The sequence below is a fragment of the Neolamprologus multifasciatus genome, chromosome 5 (assembly GCF_963576455.1).
Source record: "Neolamprologus multifasciatus chromosome 5, fNeoMul1.2, whole genome shotgun sequence".
In the NCBI taxonomy this organism is placed as follows: Eukaryota; Metazoa; Chordata; class Actinopteri; order Cichliformes; family Cichlidae; genus Neolamprologus; species Neolamprologus multifasciatus.
Genome location: NC_140443.1, coordinates 7,835,841 through 7,857,291, shown reverse-complemented (window position 1 = coordinate 7,857,291; position 21,451 = coordinate 7,835,841). Strand labels below are relative to the sequence as shown.

General features: G+C 38.5%; 4 protein-coding genes across 4 annotated transcripts in view; 2 read left to right on the top strand and 2 right to left on the bottom strand.

Moving 5' to 3' along the window:
• ngfb (nerve growth factor b (beta polypeptide)) overlaps window positions 1–21,451 on the top strand; it is a 122,749-nt gene that overhangs the window by 39,950 nt on the left and 61,348 nt on the right. The gene's annotated exons all lie outside the window — the stretch shown is intronic.
• tspan2a (tetraspanin 2a) lies at window positions 96–10,910 on the top strand. The gene is made up of 9 exons (XM_085159176.1): window positions 96–286; window positions 2,614–2,716; window positions 6,582–6,679; window positions 7,104–7,178; window positions 7,279–7,368; window positions 7,466–7,537; window positions 7,694–7,777; window positions 7,855–9,097; window positions 9,500–10,910. The coding sequence occupies exons 1-8, from the start codon at window positions 218–220 to the stop codon at window positions 7,918–7,920; spliced, it is 657 nt and encodes a 218-aa protein (XP_085015302.1). The 5' UTR covers window positions 96–217; the 3' UTR covers window positions 7,921–9,097; window positions 9,500–10,910.
• slc25a55a (solute carrier family 25 member 55a) lies at window positions 10,890–14,754 on the bottom strand. The gene is made up of 9 exons (XM_085159173.1): window positions 14,624–14,754; window positions 14,211–14,336; window positions 13,829–13,884; window positions 12,470–12,560; window positions 12,254–12,372; window positions 11,936–12,131; window positions 11,675–11,829; window positions 11,465–11,540; window positions 10,890–11,362 (listed from the first exon to the last, which is right to left on the bottom strand). Exons 1-9 carry the CDS (start codon window positions 14,641–14,643, stop codon window positions 11,203–11,205), a joined length of 999 nt encoding a protein of 332 aa, XP_085015299.1. The 5' UTR covers window positions 14,644–14,754; the 3' UTR covers window positions 10,890–11,202.
• tshba (thyroid stimulating hormone subunit beta a) lies at window positions 19,428–21,229 on the bottom strand. The gene is made up of 2 exons (XM_085159178.1): window positions 20,650–21,229; window positions 19,428–20,045 (listed from the first exon to the last, which is right to left on the bottom strand). Exons 1-2 carry the CDS (start codon window positions 20,809–20,811, stop codon window positions 19,767–19,769), a joined length of 441 nt encoding a protein of 146 aa, XP_085015304.1. The 5' UTR covers window positions 20,812–21,229; the 3' UTR covers window positions 19,428–19,766.

Here is a 21,451-nt window from a genome sequence, read left to right as displayed (position 1 = left end):
CAGATCGTCCCTGAACCCCACCTTGGGTACCTCAGCACCCGCGAACGCTTATGGGCGTGTGCAGATGGCGTGCAGCGGCACTTGTGCGCATGTTTCATGTCTGGATGGTGTAACGGCGCAGGTCTTCATTGCATGGGTTGATGTCCAGCTGAAAGACGCTGCAAAATAAGAAGGAATCGCGCAATAGATCGGAGACTCCGACAAATCAGGTGGCATCATGAGCAAAGTGCAGGGTGGGATGAAATGTGTGAAATATCTGCTTTTCGCTTTCAACATCATCTTCTGGGTAAGTCCGCCTCGGCAGCGGTTTGCTAAGAATTAACGTTGTTTCTCTCTGAAAAAGCCGGATCACCGTTTTTGTTGTTTTTTATGGTTATTTATTTGTTTTGTTGTTTTCTCTTTAGGAAGTAAAATTGATTCGGTTTATTTTTAAGCGACTGTGGAGTTTCGTTGCCTTGTGAAAAACCTGTTTGTTCCTAGCCTTGTTTACACGTTCAATGTACTGAAGGCTGAAAGTCCGTCTATTGATATTATTTGGTATGGCTTTTAAATACAGCAGCCTTTGTTATTCCGTACAGAGTTAGGAGTTGTCTGTCTGGCAGACCGCCTCAATGCACCTGCTCCGTTCACACCGTCTCCCTCTGACTCCACACTGTTTCCCAAAATTCTCAAACCAAACCTCAGTTATATAACCCAGAGTCTTCTTTTCATCCGCGTTCATTAGTGGCTGCTGCTTTAGAGTTGGTCATGATTTATTGTTGCACCAAGTACATGCTGCAACAAATACATCAGAGCTACTTTTCCAACACACATCCCAGTTCATGTTTTGACGTTGAGGTGTGACTTTCCTGCTGCAGGCGTGTGAAGGGTGCTTTTTTTTTTTTTTACATGCAGGGTTAATCTATTTGGGGAACATCATGAAAGGTTTTTGTTTTGGTCTGCAGTGCTGCTCAGATAAGATTCCCCGTGACTCAGATTCACTTTCGATTATATGCCAATGACTTCTCATATGACATAAGTTTTTTTTTCTTGGTGTTTAGAAGGCTAAATGTGTCAGAGAAGTACTTTTAAGCTTCTAATATTTTGTCAGTTTGCATGTAGACTGTAGTATGCAACCTGAAACATTGGATCAAGATTCATTCTTTTTGTATTCTTTTATTTTAATTATTCTGTGTGAATCAAAGAATATAAGTATTCCAATAAGGTTTTAGGTTTGCCTTTTTTGTTTTCTGTTCTGTTCACCCCACAAATGTATCTCATAAACTTATCAACCCTGAGTTTGGGAACATCAAGGAAAACTCCTGCCCCTACTTGAGGCTGCAAGAAACCCCCCCCCCTTGTTTAACTATTATCATTTTCAGTCAATGATGTGTTTAGATAAATAGATACATTTATTAGGTCATTAACAAAGAGCCTGTTTGGGTTTACTCTTCTTTGGTTTTCATTATTCTCTCTTGCAAAAGATACTCAATATTTTACTGTTAAATGATACAGTGTGAGTTTAACTGGCTGCATTGACTCATTTGTGCTCTCTAAGACGATCACTTGTGTCATCCAAAGTGACAGCAGCCTCTTTGTTCGGCAGTTTTGGGACTGAAAGCAGAGCTGTTGTGGTTGTAGCCAAAAGGGGCGTACAGTACGCTGTCATTTTGGGGTGCAGAGCCAACAAGCAGCCAATGCCAGTGTGAGTTACATCACCCAGGCACTGTGAGGCTGGCACAGCCTGTGGCTGAAATGCACCATGGGAGATGGACCGCTGATTCTGATGCTAATTTTTGTGTTCAAATGTGGTACTTTGATGGGCCATGAGGATGCATGGGCTGTTGTTGCAGCGTGGCCTTATTCTCAATCATTTTATTGTCAGAGTACCTCACTAACAGAAGACACTTCCACTCTTTAGTTTGGTGGAATCTGAAGAGCAAGTCAGGAAAAGGAGCTCAGAGTGTTACTGAAGATGTGCTGCTTGTTCATAGAACTGTGGGATTTCATGCTTTTACAAAATTTTGAAGCTGAATTTTATTTTTCATCTGCATATTACATGTGACACTTGTCCTGCAAGAACATATAAGGAACATGGTTAGGATTAATATATAACTATGACATAGACAATATCTTTTACCCTTAATCCACATTTGTCCTTTATTCTTTCTGGCTTTGTTTTTGGATGTTTAAGCTAAATAATGTTATGTAGGAGGTCAAAAGGATTCATTTTCTCAGAGTAAAACCTGGTTTCAATCAAATGTGTTATGGTAAGTCAAGCTCTCCTGGAGAGGAAAGATGCTACTCAGCATAGATACTTTTTTTTTGCCCCCCAAAGTTGGTTTTCTTTGAAAAGTCCTCAGTCTCTTGAGAGGTAAAGCATCAACATTCTGAAAGTTGTTAAATAGAAGGAGGGGGGGAAAGCCTGTGAGTATCATTAGCCACTTTAGCATCACCTGCAGAATCGTAACTACCCCATGATAAATAAAGACTAAAAGAAAACATGAAAGTGCTCACTGTTTAACTGTGACATTATTTCTGCACAAACAGAAGAACTGCCACTTACCAGTCATCGAATTCAGCAGAACTATAAAGTCACAAATAATTTTGATTTTATAATTTATCAATCCCCAGGTGTCTGGATTGTTGGTGCTGGCGGTGGGACTGTGGCTTAGGTTTGACCCAAACACAGTGGACCTCCTGACAGGCGATGGCGCCCCCTACACCTTCTTCATAGGTATGTCAGAGATTCTATAGCCTCATACATATGCCTGTCTCATCCTCTGCAGAATAAAACATATATGTGGATGTGGATAAAAAAAACTAAAATCCAAAATGGATCCAATTATTCATATTCATTTCTTCTCAGCAGTTCACCATCTTGATGGATCTTGATTACACCATCTTGATTGCATGGACCCCCTTGAAAATGAGATGAAACATCCCTACATGTTTATCCACATTAAATAAATGTTCAATGTGTAACATTTTAAAGGTGCCCTAAAAAATCACACATACGGAGAAGTAAATACACGTGTGCACATGCGGATGAGACCGAATGTCCGGTACTGTTATCCCTTACAAGTATGAAGAACCCTTCAAGTACTGCTTGACATTTAACAGCCACATTTTATCTTCAGCGCATCGAGATGTTTTACTTCTTTGCACAAACTACAAGGAAAGTTTGTTTAATAAAAGATGTTAGTTAAAACATGTCCACAGTTACTAGGCCTGTTTAAAGGAATTTGTCATTTGAAGCCCTCAATTCTTCACTTTCACTTTGAAAGTGGCTCAAGTATGCGCACAGAGGAAGTGAAATGTGATAAACTGATTGAAACTTTCCATTAGTGGTAGTTCTCCTGTTCGTGGGATACGAAGAAATTCAAATCTTGACATAAATGCTTATTTGGTTTTGATTCGACTGAAATAACATAAAAACGACCAGTCAGAAAAATGTCCAAACGATGCACGAGAGCCTTTAGCTGATTAATGAACAGCTCTGTCTGTTTGCTGAAATATCGTATAAGAGTGTCTTTGCAAAGCTCACACAGTATATTATTAAAACATACAGTAGACAAGACAAACAGCTAGTGTTCAGCACTCCATACAATAGGCCTTCTCTCTGACAGTGTGTGGGAGCTGATGATTAGAATGAAGCCTATTCTTGTTACTCCCGTTTAAGCCATGACCTAAAATGGTGACTTCACTTCATCAGCTCTCTGCTCTGCCTTCGTGGAACTGGCTGCCTCTCTCAGGACATGAGTAGCAGGTTGGGTGGGGCCAGTGATAGAAGACTATATCCTGCTTGCAAACCTAGTAAAAAATGAAATTAGAGCAAAGAAGAGGGGAGGGGGAAACAGCACAGGGCAACCAAAGGCAGTGTTTTCGATCATAATTATGATCATATTGCCAAGATTACAACCTAAAACATTTCAAGATACAGTAGAAAATAAAAAGTACCATGTTACTTAAGTCATCTGTTGATGTAGTGTACTCCAGATGAGGTAACTTTTCTCCAGCTTGGTTTTATTTGATAGGCAAATATCCTGGAATTTCTCTGTTACTGTGTTACATCTTTATGAGTCATTTTAATCAAATTCTCTGTCCCACTGTTCTTTACCGTCCCCTCCTCACTTTCCCATTTGCAGTGATTATATTTCTCACTTTAGGTTTAGCCAATCAAATGCAATGTGAATTAGATTTCCTTGATTAAAGAACATTTGGAGTGCAGTTAAAACCGGAGCATATGTTGGTCTGATCAATATTTTGGAGGTAAAATAGCTGATTAAAAAACTGGCAGAAACCCTGGAAGGCTTCAGAAGGGAAGGAGAGAGCTAGACAGAGAGTTTGTTACTGCCACCTCTAAAACGAGATGCTGTGACTAATTTGTAACTGTGTGGAAAAAAATCTCAGAGGGTGGGTGTGATCTGGAAATCTTGTTTTTCTGGCTACTGTACGAGACAAACGTGCTTCACAAACTGGGTAGAGGAGTATGCTGATGGCAGGTCTAGTTGTCAGCCAGTTATGAGCCAATTGTATGCCTGATATCAGTTGTTACTGTATCATCCGTAGGGATCCTCTAATACTAGTGGGCTCACAAACCCAAAACCCACGTCTTCATCATATAAATCTGCTACTTCTCCTGCCTTCTAATGCAGGTGTTTGTGGCTGTGTTAAGATGGCGCCAAGATAGTTTGTTGGTAGTCCACATAAACCAGCAATGCGGGCTGCACTCTCTAGTGTTTTCCCTTAAGCTTAGTCTCTGTTCTAGAAAAAACTGAGGTTATAGCATACAAGGAATTTATTTGTAGTGAAGTCAAGCAGAAAGCTGACCAAGCCACAGTCTGAATTACTTGTGTGTGGGTTTTGGGGGTTTCTTTTTTTTTAGTGTGTTTTCTTATTTGCGGTGAATTCCACAGTTTCCTTCAGTCGCATCAAACTAACTGTTGTCTTTCGGAAAAATACATGCAAGTGCACCTCCATAGCCTCTGCATGGGCTGAATTCCCACAATTGGTTTTTCTGCAAATGGACAACACAAGCCCATAAATCCGGCATTTAACTGGAAACACTTGGGTTCTGCAGAGGATCACTTTGTGCCTTGCAGCCAAACATTATAAGCTTCCTGGGCAAAACAACTGACTGTTGCTCCCACTTCTAGCAATGAGACTAAACAGAGTGATACCATAATAAGGCAAAGTGGCAGCATTCTCTCTGAGGGTTTCATTTTCCATTCTATCACCTTTGTTACTCTCTAGTGTGTAAACAGCCATTACATGTGTATATAAGATCGAGATGGAGCTAAACTGAGAGATGTTACAGATGTTTATACTCAATAATTTGTATTTCTAAAAGATACGTGAAGCAGGAAGTGCACTTGGCAGGTGTCTGGTAGATGGTAGATACCTCTGGATTTAATGAGTGAAGAGCAAAGAGCAGATATTAAAGTCAGTGTATAAGCGTTGGGGGAAAAAAATGAGCAGCTGAGATCACTTCTGTGTAGACAATTGTATATAAATTGAAAGCTTCCATGGTCCATTATATTTTCCATTGCTTACCCAGACAACTTTCTTTGAAGCTCTGTATCCCTCTAGATCCCTTCAGCTCAGCAGTGTATTCGCCTCGTCTTTACCTTCCCTTTTGTCGCACAGCAAGAAAACAACAGCTTGCATTTGCCCCATGTGGATTAATTAAATTGCTGCAGTGGTTGCTGCCTGTGTCACCGATTAGGCCCTTAGCATGGACCTAAGGGACCTGCTTGGTGTATAGTTACAGTGTGAGAGGGCTCAGTTGCAAGGACTAGGAGCAGGGGAGTAGACCGAGAGGGTGACGTCACTCAGGCTTGAGGAGAGCATAGATGGCGGCAGACGCAGTTGAAATCTGCAGCAATCAAGCCCTCTGAAAATTAGATTTTGGAGGACAGATGGCATCTGTGTGCTTCTTCACCCTGCAGGAGCATGAATGGACAAAGTCTAAGTAACTGGAAACCCTACTAATGCATCAAAAGAGTCAATTAGGAGCATTGTTTCTTAGTGGGCTCTCTAGGCCTATTAGTTTTCTTTCAAATTTGATTATGATTTTGAACAGACTCTGCCTATGCCTTAGACAGCTACTCTATATACGGACAGGACTTCAAGCTATTTCTGTAGCTGCCCAGAGCAGGAAAGAGTCCAGAACTGTGTTTTGTTCAACCCACCTTTTTTCAAGTGATCAGAGATGCTATAATGTAACGTTAAGAACAAAAAAGAGATTCTATGTTTCAGATCATGAAAAACTTCAAATGCATTGTTTAAAGTAGCCTAATAAATAGACTGAATTGTGTGAGTCTATTCAGAGATGTTCTGCTACTGAAGACGCTTCCACCTACAAACACAACACAAACAATCCTTTTATAAATTCTGCTCCAGCAAAGGCAACCATTGCATCACGCTGCCTCCCTCAGTGGAAACTATAAACTGCAGTCATGTGATACTGAGAACACCGTGATCAGATTCTTCTCATATGTCTTTCACAATCTTCTTGTTCATAAAACACAAAACATTAATTTTCCATTTTTTTGTTTCATTTTAAATGCACTGATCTATCGTTTGGTCTCTCTCCTCAGCCGTGTACATCCTTCTTGGTGCCGGTGCGTTGATGATGGTCGTGGGGTTCTTAGGTTGTTTTGGGGCCATTCGTGAGTCTCAGTGTCTTCTTGCATTGGTGGGTTCAAAGCGTCACCTCTCATTGCATTTGTATTATTTTTATATTTGTTTCCATGAGGCTTAAATTGATAGTAGCGTTAAATTGGTACTAACACTGAAATAGCTTGATGAGTGATCGCAAAGATGTATAGAATTAGGCTGTCTAATAACAAATGAATAATAGACAAATATTAACTTTAGTTTAGTGTAATCTTTTTTTTTTTTAACAACAAGGCCCTTGTTTTCTCCATTTGTATAAAAGGGCAGAATTATACATTTCTTTCTAAGGGATTTCAGAAGAAATCACCAGGAACAGCCCCCAAAATTGTTTGGCCAACTGTTGTTCCCCAATAAATGAATCAATCACTGATTAGTTTTTGTGTTGCGCTTGTGTGGATGACTCCCACTAGAGGACGATAATAGTCCTTGTTTCTGTTCTGCAGTTCTTTGCTTGCCTTGTGATAATCTTTGGAGCAGAAGTCACTGCTGGTGTGTTTGGATTCTTAAACAAGGAACAGGTGGAGTTATTTGATGATTAAATACAAAATAACAAAAAATATTCTCCGTCTTTTTTAAAATCCCCTAACTAATCTTTTTTTCTTCTTCTTTTAATAACAGATTTCTGAAGAAGTCCAAAAGTTTTACAGTAGCTCCACCCTCGACTCTAGTCCAAATGGAACTGCAATAGTAACGACTTATTATAAAGCTGTGAGTAAAACTTCGCCGTCATGTTCAGGGTTGCAATCAATACCATTAAAATCATGTTGTGTTTTGTTTTTTTTTTTACTTCTTCTTATATTTGCAGCTGAACTGCTGTGGAGTTTCCACATTGGAGCCGAACGGTGAGGTGTGTGCAGACTTCCCAGAAGACGTCAAGGTAAACCTCTCTGCCTGCAGGGACACTTCATGGTCACATGAGGGCAGTAAAACACCATTTTAAAATGAAGCACTACTACTTTGCTGTGATGAACCTACTTTGCTGTGTGCAGAATGATCAATATGAATGTTTCTTGCTATTTTTGCTTGATATTAGGACTGCCTGACTGCGATAACAGACTTCTTCGATGAAAAGCTGTATATCATTGGATACATAGGGATTGGTATTGCAGGAGTCATGGTGAGAAAAGTTTGAGTTTTGTAATTAATTGTGATCGTTATTCCTCAAGTAACCACAATATGTGTCTGTGATTTCAGATTATAGGAATGATCTTCAGTATGGTCCTGTGTTGTGCCATCAGAAACAGCAGGGAGGTTATATAATTGGTGAGCTGACCCCCCCAACCGTCGCCTGATCATATGGTTACACAGCCCTTCATAATCAACTTGTGTGCATGAGAAGGGAAACACCAAAGTTACATTTCACAGTCACTTCTCTTAGTCCAAACAAGTGCGGTGGGGGAGGGCCTCCGAGTATCACAAAGAGAGAACAACAAATCTCAATGCTCCCACTTATCCACGGACCACATTCAACACGATACGCTGGATCGTTAACGTCACACCTTCTTCTTGAGTCCACCAGCACTGAAATTCACTCTCCTCTTCTTTTCCATAACACATGCTTTGCTTTTAGCTCGACTCTGTGACATTCCTCACTTTTAACATGTCTTTGTTAGACTGCCGGTGCTCCGCAAAGGCCAAAGTGCTGCAGTTGTAGATGCAACACAGCACACAAAGCCTTCTTTGACACAGGAATGTTGTGACTGGGGAGTATTGCTGTAAATATGGATCCTTATTTTCACTTCGTGTGCTTTAGCGTTTTGAGGACTAGCCTACCTTTGCAGAGTAAATTTGCAGAGTAAAATTCCGTCATGTGCCTATTTATTTAGTTACGATCAAGCCTCCTACTACTGGACTGTTTGCCTATATCTTTTGATTTGAATATGTACACTGCACCAGTGCTTGCTTCCTGTCACCACTTTCAAGTATTTCTACCGTAAAGCACAATAGCTGAAGTGTAGACATGATTTGAAGCCAAAGGGTTAGGATGGTCTTATGATAAACTGCGGCGTTGTAAATCTCCAAATTCATCTGACAGCTAAATAATGCTTTGTGCTGACCTCTTCTGGAGCATGTTTGGGATGTAACAGTGAGCTAGTCTGCATTTTGTGTGAATTATTGTGGATGTAAATTTTGTTGGTGTGCCAATAAGATGTGAATTATAGAATAATATAGTTTGTCATACTGTTAACCGTAATAAAAACATTGGGTGCTTTTATTTAGATGTTTTCGGCTTCTGTCCTCTGAGGTGAATCACATGTGCGCTTCTTGTAAAGTGGAACAAGCTGAGCAGAACTTCATTGTAATTTGTGGTTAGTGAAGTTCCTGAACATGTCAGCAATGTTCTGCTTAGGTCCACAGATGACAAATTTCAGTCACATACAAGGCAAGAGTTAAAGGATATTGACTAATAATACTATTTACTGAATATACTAGTGATGTACACTGTAAAAAAAATCCGTAAAAATACAGTACGATCTACTGTATAAACGTGAAGGAATACATAGAAATGTACGTTTAAGGATATTAAGAACTATATTTAATGAGTTACAGTGAAAAGAAGTGCTTGGAAATAATAATGTAAACAGAAATTAAAATTTTTCTATTAATGGAAAATATCAGGTAATGATACAGAAAATATGCTGTGAATAAACGGAATTTTCCGTTTTATAGCTGAAGGGAATATCCGTAAATAGTACAGAGAGTATACTGTAAATCTACAGAATTTTCCATTTTATCATTTACAGAAAAGTCTGTCAAACTTCCGTAAAAAAAACAGAAAATGTATTGGCAGAAAATTACCGGGACATTTTCCGTTTTTCTACGGAATATTTTTTTACAGTGTAGTATATTCTGTAAATCAAGTTTATAGAAAACATCAAGTGTCATATGATTTGGACAAAATGTCTCTACACAAGGCCTGCTTAGTACTTGCTCATACAGAGAAGTGGGGAATTCCACCACACCCAGGCATGTTTTAAAATTTTCAAAGACAATAATGAACCGACAAAGTGAAACATTACACTGACTTCAACTTTGCCAACTGAAACCGTCTTTTGCAAGATCTGCCGTTAGTTAGTGTGGACTAAATTATTCGCCTCAGCATGTGAACTCACTCAACCGTGACTTGATGCCCTCCTGGTAGTAAAGCTTCCTGAATGTGTGGACCAGATTCAGCCAGCCTTTTTAACAAAAATAACTGCAGCTGCATTGCATGAATGTACAAATGTGTAGAGAAGAAAATAGCGCTGTGTGCTGCAATATCTGGCTGTCATTTGACTAAAAACAAGGGACTAGTTCTTCTCATTTTCAGCATCTGGGATTCCAGATATTTGATTTGTATAATACAACGTTTATGGTGAGCCGTGGTACACCCCCTTAGTTCATTCACTCTGAAACAAGTCAACTTTCTTCCGATTGGGTGTGTGCATGAGATAGCCTTACTAAGGAAATCAGTATTCACTGATGTCAGCAGGAGGCCAGAGTCGAACAAACTCTTTGTAACGAACATTTAGAAAAATTGAATGTAGTATGTTTACATTAATGAATATGTCATAAAGCAATAGTTCTTAACTACTGCAGTTATTCAGAATACCTTCATAGCCCTCAGTATTTAGTCAAACAGTACAGACTGGGTACTTCAAGTTTTTTATTAATATACACAAGTACAAAAAGCCATTACAATCATTGGTATGTAACAGTCTTTTTTCCTTTTAAAAATAAGCTCACAGTAACATTATAATAATGCTTATATTGTGTCAATTTTGCCTTGCAGAATCAAAAATACATTTCAAACTGCTTTGTTAAGGCATGAATCACAAAGGACCTTCTGGATAACACTTCAGATGAAATATAACAAGTGTGTGTACGTAGACAAACATAAAATGTGCATGATTGCATCTCAAGTTTATGACAGTTCACATAGCACTAACCAACTACTGCACTAATGTCAAGTGTAGGACACAGCTTATGGTTTGGTAAGCCGTATGGTCCCAATTTCATTAGGAAGGTTCATGATTAGTTAAAGTAAACATGTACACAAAGCAGTTCACAAAAAAAGCCTTTCCAGCAAGTTGTGTAAACTGGGCCCTGTGAACTTTCAGACTTTTGTTTCTAGATTAAGGCTCAGCAACATGAGACAGCAAAGAAGGAAAAAAAAACATAAATAAAGTACTACAAACTCTCATAACAAACTACTTTAAATAATGTCAAATACAAGTTTAAAAAAAAAAAAAAAAAAAAAGAATAGAAAAGTTGTGATCAAGAAAGCTAGCTCCCTTCCCTCACAGAGGGAAACAAAACAACTGTTTAGGGTCAAGAGAGGCCCCAATGCAGTAAAGCTAACAGCTTCAAGCGCAAACACTGGCTTCAGCCTACTGAACAAGTAACAAAAGGGTTTAAGTGCAACACCACGTTTTGACCCTAAAGATAGTGAAATCATAGGTCTTTCTGTCTACTTGTTTTTCTTGCTGTAAACTGAATACATGTAGCAGCTAGGTCTTCTACCAGGTCCCATGCATAGCTAGTCAGCAAGATGATATGGTCTCATGGTCCTAAGAGGCGCAGGGGTGAGTTGTCAAGGATGTATTCACCAGCACCAACAAAGTACATAACCTGTGCAATGCCAAACAGAGGTGCGATGACCAGAGCCCGGCAGCTGGCACCTTTCAGGAATGCTGAAGGCCCCTCCTTCTGCATTATTTTACTGTCAAAACAGAGGAATGATTTTATTCATACACACAAAGGTAGGAAAAAAAAAAAAAGGACATGCAATTTACGCAACTGTAAAAATGATTCACTGTCATACCTTACACAATCCACCACTCCACTGTAAGTCTCCTCACTAGCCCCCTTGTTCAATGACTGCAGTCTGGTCTTCACCACTAGAAGGAGAGAGGGAGAGAGGGGGAGAGAGAGCATGGGGGAATTGTTAAAATTCCAGTGTTGCTAAGAATATTCAACAGGAGACAACTGGGTGATCCAGCTGAGGGCGAAAAAAACCCCAAAAAAACCTCACCATCACAGGGGTTAACAGCCACCGCAGCAGTGGATCCTGCAGCACAGCCTGAAAGGAAGGCCCAATAGAAGGGTGACGACGCCTCAGGACTTGGTTTGCCCAGGCGATTCAGATTAGCAAACAATGGGAAGTAAACAATGGAAAAGGGGACATCTCTGGAAGAAAGTAAACAAAATATTTTCAGACTAAAATCCTGGCGAAGTTCAACTGCCCTGTCAGGTTCACACACAGCTTCTCATCGTGACAGTAGAAGCGATTTACCTCATCAGTGTGGCCCCCAGACCTTTGTAGAGCCCCCGGATGCCCTGCGTCTGGAGGAGTTCTTTTGCAATCTGTGTAGCCGACACAGCTCTTGGTGCAGAAATGACCATGCCAGAATTGTAAGAGCGACTGAGCACTGCATTAGTGGCCACAAGCTTTGTGGGAGTCATCATGACTGGTTTCTGTTGTTGGACCGCTGTACAAAAAAACCCCCCAAAAACCACACACATAAGATATATAATTATAAATGAGGAACACAGCTATAAATGTAAATTACTGACACTGATGCATTTAAAAAGGGCTTTGCATGCTTCTTACCAAGTCTGCCTGCATCCTGTAGTTGTATCTTGAGCATTTCCATGGGGGTAGTAACAATGACCTGGCACATGCCTGCACCACAGCCTGCCAGCATCTCTTTGAACACCGTCAGCCCCTTTCTGTTAAGAGTGAGACATGTTTTAAGTAAACCACCTTTAAAAATAATAAATACATACTGCCCATTTCCAAGAAGATCCTCCCACAGAGTATGCTTACCCGTCTTTGGCAAGGTGGTGCCGGAAGAAGTCATTGGCAGCCAGCTTGATTGCCTTCTCAGGGGTAACCAAGGTCAGATTTACAGCAGCACCTGAGGGGGGAAAAAAAATAAATAGTTAGCACTGAAGACAGAATCCAGTTTTCCATTCAGCACATGTACAAAAACATACCCCGCCACTATCATTACAACATTAGAATGTAAAGAGTTAACTGTACAGTTAATTTACACACAGGCAAGACATATACTCAGCTTAATTGAGCTTAAGTAATAATTGTGAAGGAGGATTATGTCAATTAAAAAAAAAAACAAGAAAGAAGTAAACAAAATATCAGGAGGAAAATGAGAAACAAGCATAACAACACAACATAAGGAACAATAGGGCAATGAAGATCCAGAGGAAGATGCAAACACAAAATCTATGAAACAAACAGAATCAGGGTGTGACAATAAGCAACACTGTGTAGAGAAGACTTCAAGAAAGGAAATAGATCTTAGTGACAGGCTGCATGTCAGTGAGTAGGTTAGTGATGACAGGTAAAATAAAATAAAAAAAACATTAGAGAAAGGACGGACTGAGTCCTTGACTATGCGTGTGAAGACTTTGAGCAAACTTAAATGTTCTGTGGGACTGAAGATGAAAAAATAAATAAATCTTTAGTTCACCACAGATTTGTTTGCAAGCTCAACCAAAGTCTGCAAAGACACAATTCATAGTCCGGAAAACAACAATAATCCAAAAGTTGACAGGACAGCAAGAAGACAGCAAGGTAGTTACCGACAAGTCAAATTACAGAACAAATAGATGGCAAAACAAAAACTTGAGCCTAGAGTTTTAAATAGAGCAATATTGTAAGAACCATTTAATGATTTGCCTCCAGCGTGGCTGCGCCTTATCGGCTAGCCTTCAATATCCCAGGGGGACCCAAGTCTGTAATATGAAAAACACAGATGCAAACAAACATTCCTCACACAGACAGAGACCCAAACTAAAAAGGTCTCCAATTTCTTTACAGACTTAGTTTCCTTTTCTAAGTGATACACTAATAAAGAAAGTATATGCTCTCTGTTTTAACAAGTACAATATTACATACTATACTACAGTGAATGTAATACTTTGCATGAGACCAAATTTGACAACTTCTCCTTTACAACTGGACTAAGATATATATAAAGCATCCAAACACAGCTAAAATGCAGTCTCTCAGTACTTGTTAAAACAACAAGTGTGACCAGTGGTAACCGTAACAATGTTAACCTCACAACAGAGAGCTTACCCTCTCCTATTTTTAATCCTCTTGCAGAACTTCTACCTCTGCTATCCTACTGCTTCTTAATATTTAGATATGTACAAGCCTTACCTCTGTACATTCCAAAGTATCCCTCTGATCGAACTGTCTTGACAAGGCAGTCCATCCTACAGAAGAAAGCAAGGTAAATATTACCGGTGTGACAAAACACACCAGTTCATTGAGGCAACAGGGGGTGGACTAAGGAAATTTAAGTGTTACAAGAGAACGCAGTTCAGTAAATTTCCACTATATATATATATAAAGCCATGCAAAGTGAGTAAAATGACCTCACTGGAGAGGAATTTCTTAAAACCTACAGAGTCATTACAATTCAATGCACAGCTGTCATTGTGAGATCAGTATGAATAGCACTGACTTACACCAGGGCGTGGTAGGTATAATACCTAGGGGCTGTGTGTTGCTTAAGTCAACATTAAGCAGAAATACTCACATGCTTTTGTAGACCTGCTGACCACGTCTCTGATTCTGCAACCTGGTCTTTGCCAAGTCAATGGGGAAGACACAAGTAACCCCAACAATGCCAGCAATGCCACCATTAATGAGTTTGGCTGGGAGGCTAAAGAGAGACAGCAAAATAAAAATAAATAAGTAAATAAATAGTGTCACAACTTTAATGATGCTGTGTTTATTCTTATAATTTTGAAAGACAGACTATGATTATAAACTGTTTAGAAGGCTAAAAGCTATACTCCAAAGATAATCAGTTTACAATTACATGAAACACAAAAGCAGAAACTCATGCTAAAATAAGTCACCAAGATTGTCTAATCATTATGAAATAATAAAAAACATTTGTACCACTACACCACACATACACAGAATAAAATAAAGCATGAAGCTTACCTGATCTGCTGCTGAGACATGACAAAGTGATAAAGCTTTGAAAGAGTGACAAAGGAAGATGTATGAAAAAGTAAAAGCAAAAATCAAGTGATGTAGGTTCAGGTGTTCTTCAGTGATGTGAATGAGCAGAGTCCTAGACAGAGAAAGCAAAGGGAGTTACTAAGTAGGTTTCCAAGTAGTCACAGACCTTACAGAGAAGCTTATTCCACCCACGAGGGACTTTAGGTTATCTATGTGCCGCACAGTCACAAGACCATGATGCAGCGGATGTGCTATACTTGCGCTATGAGTAGTGCAAACCGTGGGCGTGTTTAAGCTCACATACCGCACTCCATATATGGGCGTAACCATCTTTCATAAAGTTAAGATTCAAATCTGGCGGCTACTGCTGAATTTCTAAGTAACTCTTTCTGTAGGCCGAGGCATAAAATATACATACTTTGTATTAATGTGAGTTACGGATAATATCGATGCAAATCAACGAGATGGCGTTTCCATGCAAATATATCCCTCTACCGAGCATTTTAATTGCATTTAAAAAATATAATTAAAAAAATGCACTGGCCAATGGAGCTTATACTATTTATAATACACGATTTGGGTAAAAAATAAATAAATAAATAATATATTGACTACCGCATTGTTTTCAGTTCCACATAAAGAAAGTGGCTTTTGAAGGCTACTGTAATTGAGACGCTCATTCATTCATCAACATTATGAGAAATAACGAATGAACTGGAGACAAAGAGTCAAGCAGTGAATTTAAAACCATTTCTAAACTAATTGAATATAGATTATTACGGCTCAACTTACCAAATAAATGATCTCTATTGTTTCCAGCGAATAGTCAGTACTTCTGCCTCTTCCGCTAGTTGAAGCGCTAATATAGCGGAGGGTCAGAGTAGCTGGAATTTTCCACTGGCTTTTTTTAAGGGGGTGGCGCTTATCTGACTTAACTTGACTTAAAGCCAATCACAAGTTTCTATATTGTTACTTTATTTTGATTGGAAGGTAGATACATCAATCATTAGCTGATTCACCAATTACAGCTTTACACTGCTTAAACCGAAAAAGAAAGAAGCTATTTTTTTGTTAAGTTTAAACCTTCAGTTTTTCAGAAACAAAACCTCACTGTTAGATTAATTTGAAACTGGTCTTTGTTGGGAGAGATTACCCCATTCTTAGTAAAGAAGTCCTTCCCCATGTCTCAGAATAATCTCAAGTTAAAAGTGGATTAATCCTATTAAAATCGCCATGGCTTTGAGATTTGTGAAATGTGCTGTCCGACTGCTAATGGTGTTATTCGATTCGATTCTACTCTATTCTAGCACCCAGGGGCAACTACGGTGCTTCTTTAAATGACTGAACTTGCTTTTATTTAATCACAATTTAGCCACTGTTTTCTGCTGAGCAGATCAAGATGTTGAATACAGAATATATATATATATATATATATATATATATATATATATATATATATATATATATATATATATAAAATGAATTGTTTATAAAAGCTCATGCACTGAAATATTTATAAATTCTGCTTTCTATTTTCTACTATTGCCTCTCACGGTCAGGATTTTCTCTTTACTTTCCTTCAGCAAGATAGCTGTGGGTAGGAAAATGTACCCTGTTCTCTTATCAGTCGTAGAATAGTTTGAACATGCTGTGATGAGCAGGTCTGACTGTGTCCAGCTGGATGAATCAGATAGAGTGATAATTTGCTCACGAAGAAAAGGTATCTTCATCAATAAACCCATATTATAGTCATAAAGGTTTTTCTTTATGGTCAAATAAACGTGGCCTTAAAGTTTAAATGAGAGACACAAGACAGCATATCAAATTACTCAAAGGAATGTTTCCCGGTTTTAGTCACAGCAGTGCATTGTATAAGGCTTCAGGTTTTTACAATGTATTTTTTAACCACATAATTTGGAAAATTCCGGAGTGAAAGATCTAGAGGCTTTAAAGGTGTGGAGACATCCCCAAACCAGGAAGTCGTTTACCTCTAACACCTACAGCCAAAAAAAAAAAATAGTGGGAGGTGCATATACCTTGAATGTCATGTCAATTTTTGCAAGCGATTGTCTCTTTCATAACCACTATATAGTCATTTCTTCTCTGCTCACTGTTCACTGTAATAACTTGTAACAACATGCCCTAGTGATGATCATCTAAATAAAAAATAGTTTTTCTGAGAACCTGTCATATAGAAAACCCACAATCTTTTATACAGGCAACGTGGTGTGAAACTATATTATAAGAAGAAAAGAAAAGCTTAGGGAATCACCAAAGTCAGGGGGATATGTAATATCTATAGCACGAATAAAGATATTTCACAAAATAAGTAAAAAGTCATTTTGGAACTAGAAGTACATTTAGAATAGAGGAGCAAGTCAGTGGAAAAGGTCACTAGGACAAATCATAATACTTTCTTTCATCACGCTCAAAACAGTTGAATGAAAATAAAAAAGACGAGAAAAAGACAACATCACATAAACCTATTTCTGTACAAATGTGTTTTAAGAATTGGTCTGAACAGAGTGACTGATTCTACAAACTTTGCAAACTAATTTTATACTAAACTGAAGTGTTTGACAAGCAGACCAACCACCAATGACTTTTCCTGGACCCACTGGTGATTCCAGTGCTGCAAAAAGTTCTCACATTTTTATCTAGCTGAATAAACACAACACAAGCAAAACTTTATGGTTTGTCTGAATGAACGCGTAATCGGTATGTGCACAACATAGCTGGTTGCTTTGGAATGCTGACAGAGGCAAATTCCATGCTTTTATCCGTTAGGGTATTCAGGTTTTCAAAACTACACAACAAACTACACACCACTACAAACTTTCAGCCAAGCACATCAGACCATTGTGCCATACCAGACTGATTATTCTGGAGTCATGTCTGGTCAAATTTTAATACTAACAAAGATAACTCAATGTGATAAAAACATTTTACCTTCTCAACACATCAAAATTAGGAGGGGTGGGGAAAGCATATGTAGCACAATATTTTATATTTAGTGACAAAGTCAGGACACTGAAATGCCTCATCCCAAAATGGATAACACTGCGCTATTTTGTCAGCTGACTTTTTGCAAGGTTAAACAGAGTAGAACACCTGTGTCATTGTTGTGTAAACTTGTCCCACTTCCTTGTTTTCCCTTCATAGAGATAAGGTTTGAAACACCATAATCATGTCAACCATTAGTGTAGTTAAACTTCTTATAAGGGGTTATGTTGAGGAATAAAAGTGAGAAACAGCCTTTAAAGGTCTTTAAATCAGATGTTTTGTTGGCTTTTAGGTCACAGGACTTCTTTTGTGGTTCATGTTAGACTCACTTATCTTTAAAATGTTGTAAAGTGTTAAAATCCGTGAGGGCTGCAGAGCCAATAAAAAAACTTCCATCAGTGGAAAGACATTTTAAACAGAAGCTATCAGAAAAAAGAGAAAGCCTGTTATATATGTAAAGACTGAATATGATCATGAAAGAGAAATGTCAAAGAGCTCCACATGAAAGACTTATCATGCATTCTCACACTCTGAATTGCTGAGCTATAAATAAGCTGCAGCTGTCCCCCAAAATTCCTGCTGTGCACTGGAAAATACACATATAAACACTGCATCAAACTGATAGTTACAGTGGACAAAGTCACACATTAAATCTGGTTTTGTTGAGTCTTCTAGTTATATTGTTTCCAAAAAATCTAGTAACGTATTTTAACAACCTCAAGGACAAGACATTTAACCCTTGTCTCTATAAAATTTCAATAAAAACCAAATGCAAAAGTTTGCAAATCTTTTAAAGGTGACAATATTTTTGGTTTAATAATTAAAATGGTTTTAGTGGGTCAATGGTCCGGACTGCAGGCTTACCACATTAGCACTTCTTTCATTAAGCCGTTCTTTTTTGGAGACTCTGGTTTAGCTTTTTTGTTTTGTTTCGGCTTACACCGAAAAAGATTTTATGTTAGGACGGTGTTGCAAGACCTGTATGAGTGTTGAGTATTAATGGTGCCTGAACTGGATAAGCAGTTAAGAAAAAGAAAGATATACTGATGACTCACAGAGTAAGAACCCATCACCACTTTTACTTCTAGAATACTCTGAGTATCTGGGATGCATTTTTCATGCCCAATTGTGTCACAAATTAACCTCAACAGTTATTAGAAGTTTCCTAAAGTGATCATCACCATCAGCTTCCTTATTCCTTATGCTCGGGCGATCGTGGCTCAAGAGTTGGCAGTTCGTCTTGTAATCAGTTCGTGCCCTGGCTCCAACAATCTCGGTCGTTGTGTCCTTGGGCAAGACACTTCACCCGTTGCCTACTGGTGGTGGTCAGAGGGCCCGGTGGCGCTACTGTCTGGCAGCCTCGCCTCTGTCAGTGCGCACCAGGGCAGCTGTGGCTACAATGTGGCTTGCCATCACCAGTGTGTGAATGGGTGGATGACTGAATGTAGTGTAAAGTGCTGTGGGATCCATAGGGACTAAGTAAAGCGCTACACAAATACAGGCCATTTACCATTTATGCTTTCTTTTGAATGTTTTCAGTTAAATATGGGCTTTTAAATGATTTGTAAATCATCGCATTGTTTTTATTGACATTTTACACAATGTCATAGCTTTTTTGGAAACAGAGTTTTAGTTGTGTCAACAATTCGTGGCTTTCCAGAATGACTATCAAGGTAAATATAGTCAGTGATGTTGTGGAGTGTCATGGTGACCTTGTAGTAAACAGAAAGCTATAATCTTGCACAGGATGTGATTAAGTCAAGTACTGCTTAGTCAGAGAGCTATTTAGAGACTTTAATTTAGTTGTAATCAGACTGTCCTTTTCTGAGCACAATAAGTCTGAGAGTCACGCTCACAAGAGAGTACAAATGGATATATAATGATGCTGAAAACAGAAAAAATGCACTAGGATCAACCCTCATTGTAAAGTTAAAAGCAAACCTGCAGCACAGACATATTGGCTAACAAAGGCAGAATTTAAAAAGCACAAAAGTACAATTGGGAAAGGTACAGACAGTACAGATCTGACAGTATAAGATGACGCTTGTCTTTTCTCGGAATATTGATGTCATGTACTTCCACAACTAAAACAGAAATTATGGGAACAAGAACATGTGAGTCAAAAAGGGATAACATAGTTGCTGTGGCCAGGATATGGGTAGATACGCCTAACAGGCTTGGTACACTTTGTTCCATCCATGCTGGCTCTGTGTGCGCACTCATCAGTGTCAGTTCTGCATGCACTGCAGTGGCAGCTGAGAGCCACAGGGTAGGTGAAGACAGGGTTGGCTTCAATGGGACAGCCAGGCAGAATAGCAGTGTGGTATTCAACCTTATCATAGGTGCATCCCCTCTGGACAAGGAAACGTGGGCCAAGAATATCCCTCATGTTGCTGTCCTGGTTATCACATATAAGCACAGAGATCAAACTAAATGAATGACGATTACATAGAATGTAGATGACATTGGGGAAAAAGTGCTGGGAATATTTTTTTATGTGACTATCTAGCTTAAAGTCTGATAACATTGGCTAAAAAGAAGTCTGTCTTGATATGTATTTATTTATTTATGTCGAATATTTGCAATAGACAAATTATGAAGTGCCTTTTTTTGATATATATATATATATATTTTTGCCAGCTTTTGTAAAATTTTCTTAGTAATTTACAACATTAAAACCGCAAAGGAAGTTGTAAGCTTTCGTTTCAGTGTAAAGCCCATCCGACATCTGAATAAAGTCTCCAAAGCATATATAAAACTATGTAAAAATATGCTAAAATAAAACTAAATAAAACTATGTAAAAAATATGCTACAATGACATATATACATTTTAGATATCTCTTTCTAATATTTTGTTTCATATTTCTTGTCATATAATTTTGTTTAACATTTTTGATATGGAAAAACGATTATTTACTAAGCACTTCCAGGTTTCAATAAACAAAAACAACATGTAGACTTTTTTTCTTTTTCATTTTTTTTTAACATTAGACATACATACCCTTGAGTAGCAAAATCCCATGCAGATGGTTGTGTTTATTGCAACACAGAACTCACATTCTGGCTTTTCCACATACAGGGTGAAATCAGTGGGCAAACACATGGGAACAGCAGGGCTAAACAGCAGAAAAAAGAGCCAGCAGTTGAACACTGTAGCCTCCATGTTATGTGTCTCAGTCAATCTTAGTCTATTTTTTGTCCTGTTTGGGAAGAAAAGGTAAAGAGACCAGTCAACAACATACAAGCGAGATCAGAGGTTTGGTTTCTTGAATATTATTTTCTTACCCTCTGTATGCATGAGTCACCTGCTTGATAGATGTGGGCACTTGCAGGCCTAATGATGCTCTGAGTCCAAACATCTCTGCTAAGCAGTATTTATACAAACATATCTTAATCTACCTTTACATAAACTGCATGTTATCTATCTGTGCCAAAAAACGATCTGTTGAATTTTCAGTCCATTATGTGGATTACATGAATAATGATTTCCTTGGTAAACAAAGTTCGTGCATTAGCTAATGTGGCTCTGTGCAAAGTAGTCTAAGCTACTGTACACTAGATGTCACAAAACACACAAAAAGTTTATTTTCTGCTTTAAAGAATGCATTTTTTTTATTAGAGGGCCATTCAAATTTTAACCCGAGATGTACTTCCTTTACCAAACAAGCCAATCTGTTACTCATTTATGTAAAAATTAACTTGAAAATTTCTTATAATGCAGAGTTGCACACCGGCAGTGTTAAAGTGACACCAAAGAACATGCAACAATGTGAGTCGCTCAAAACACTCAACAGTCACAGTCC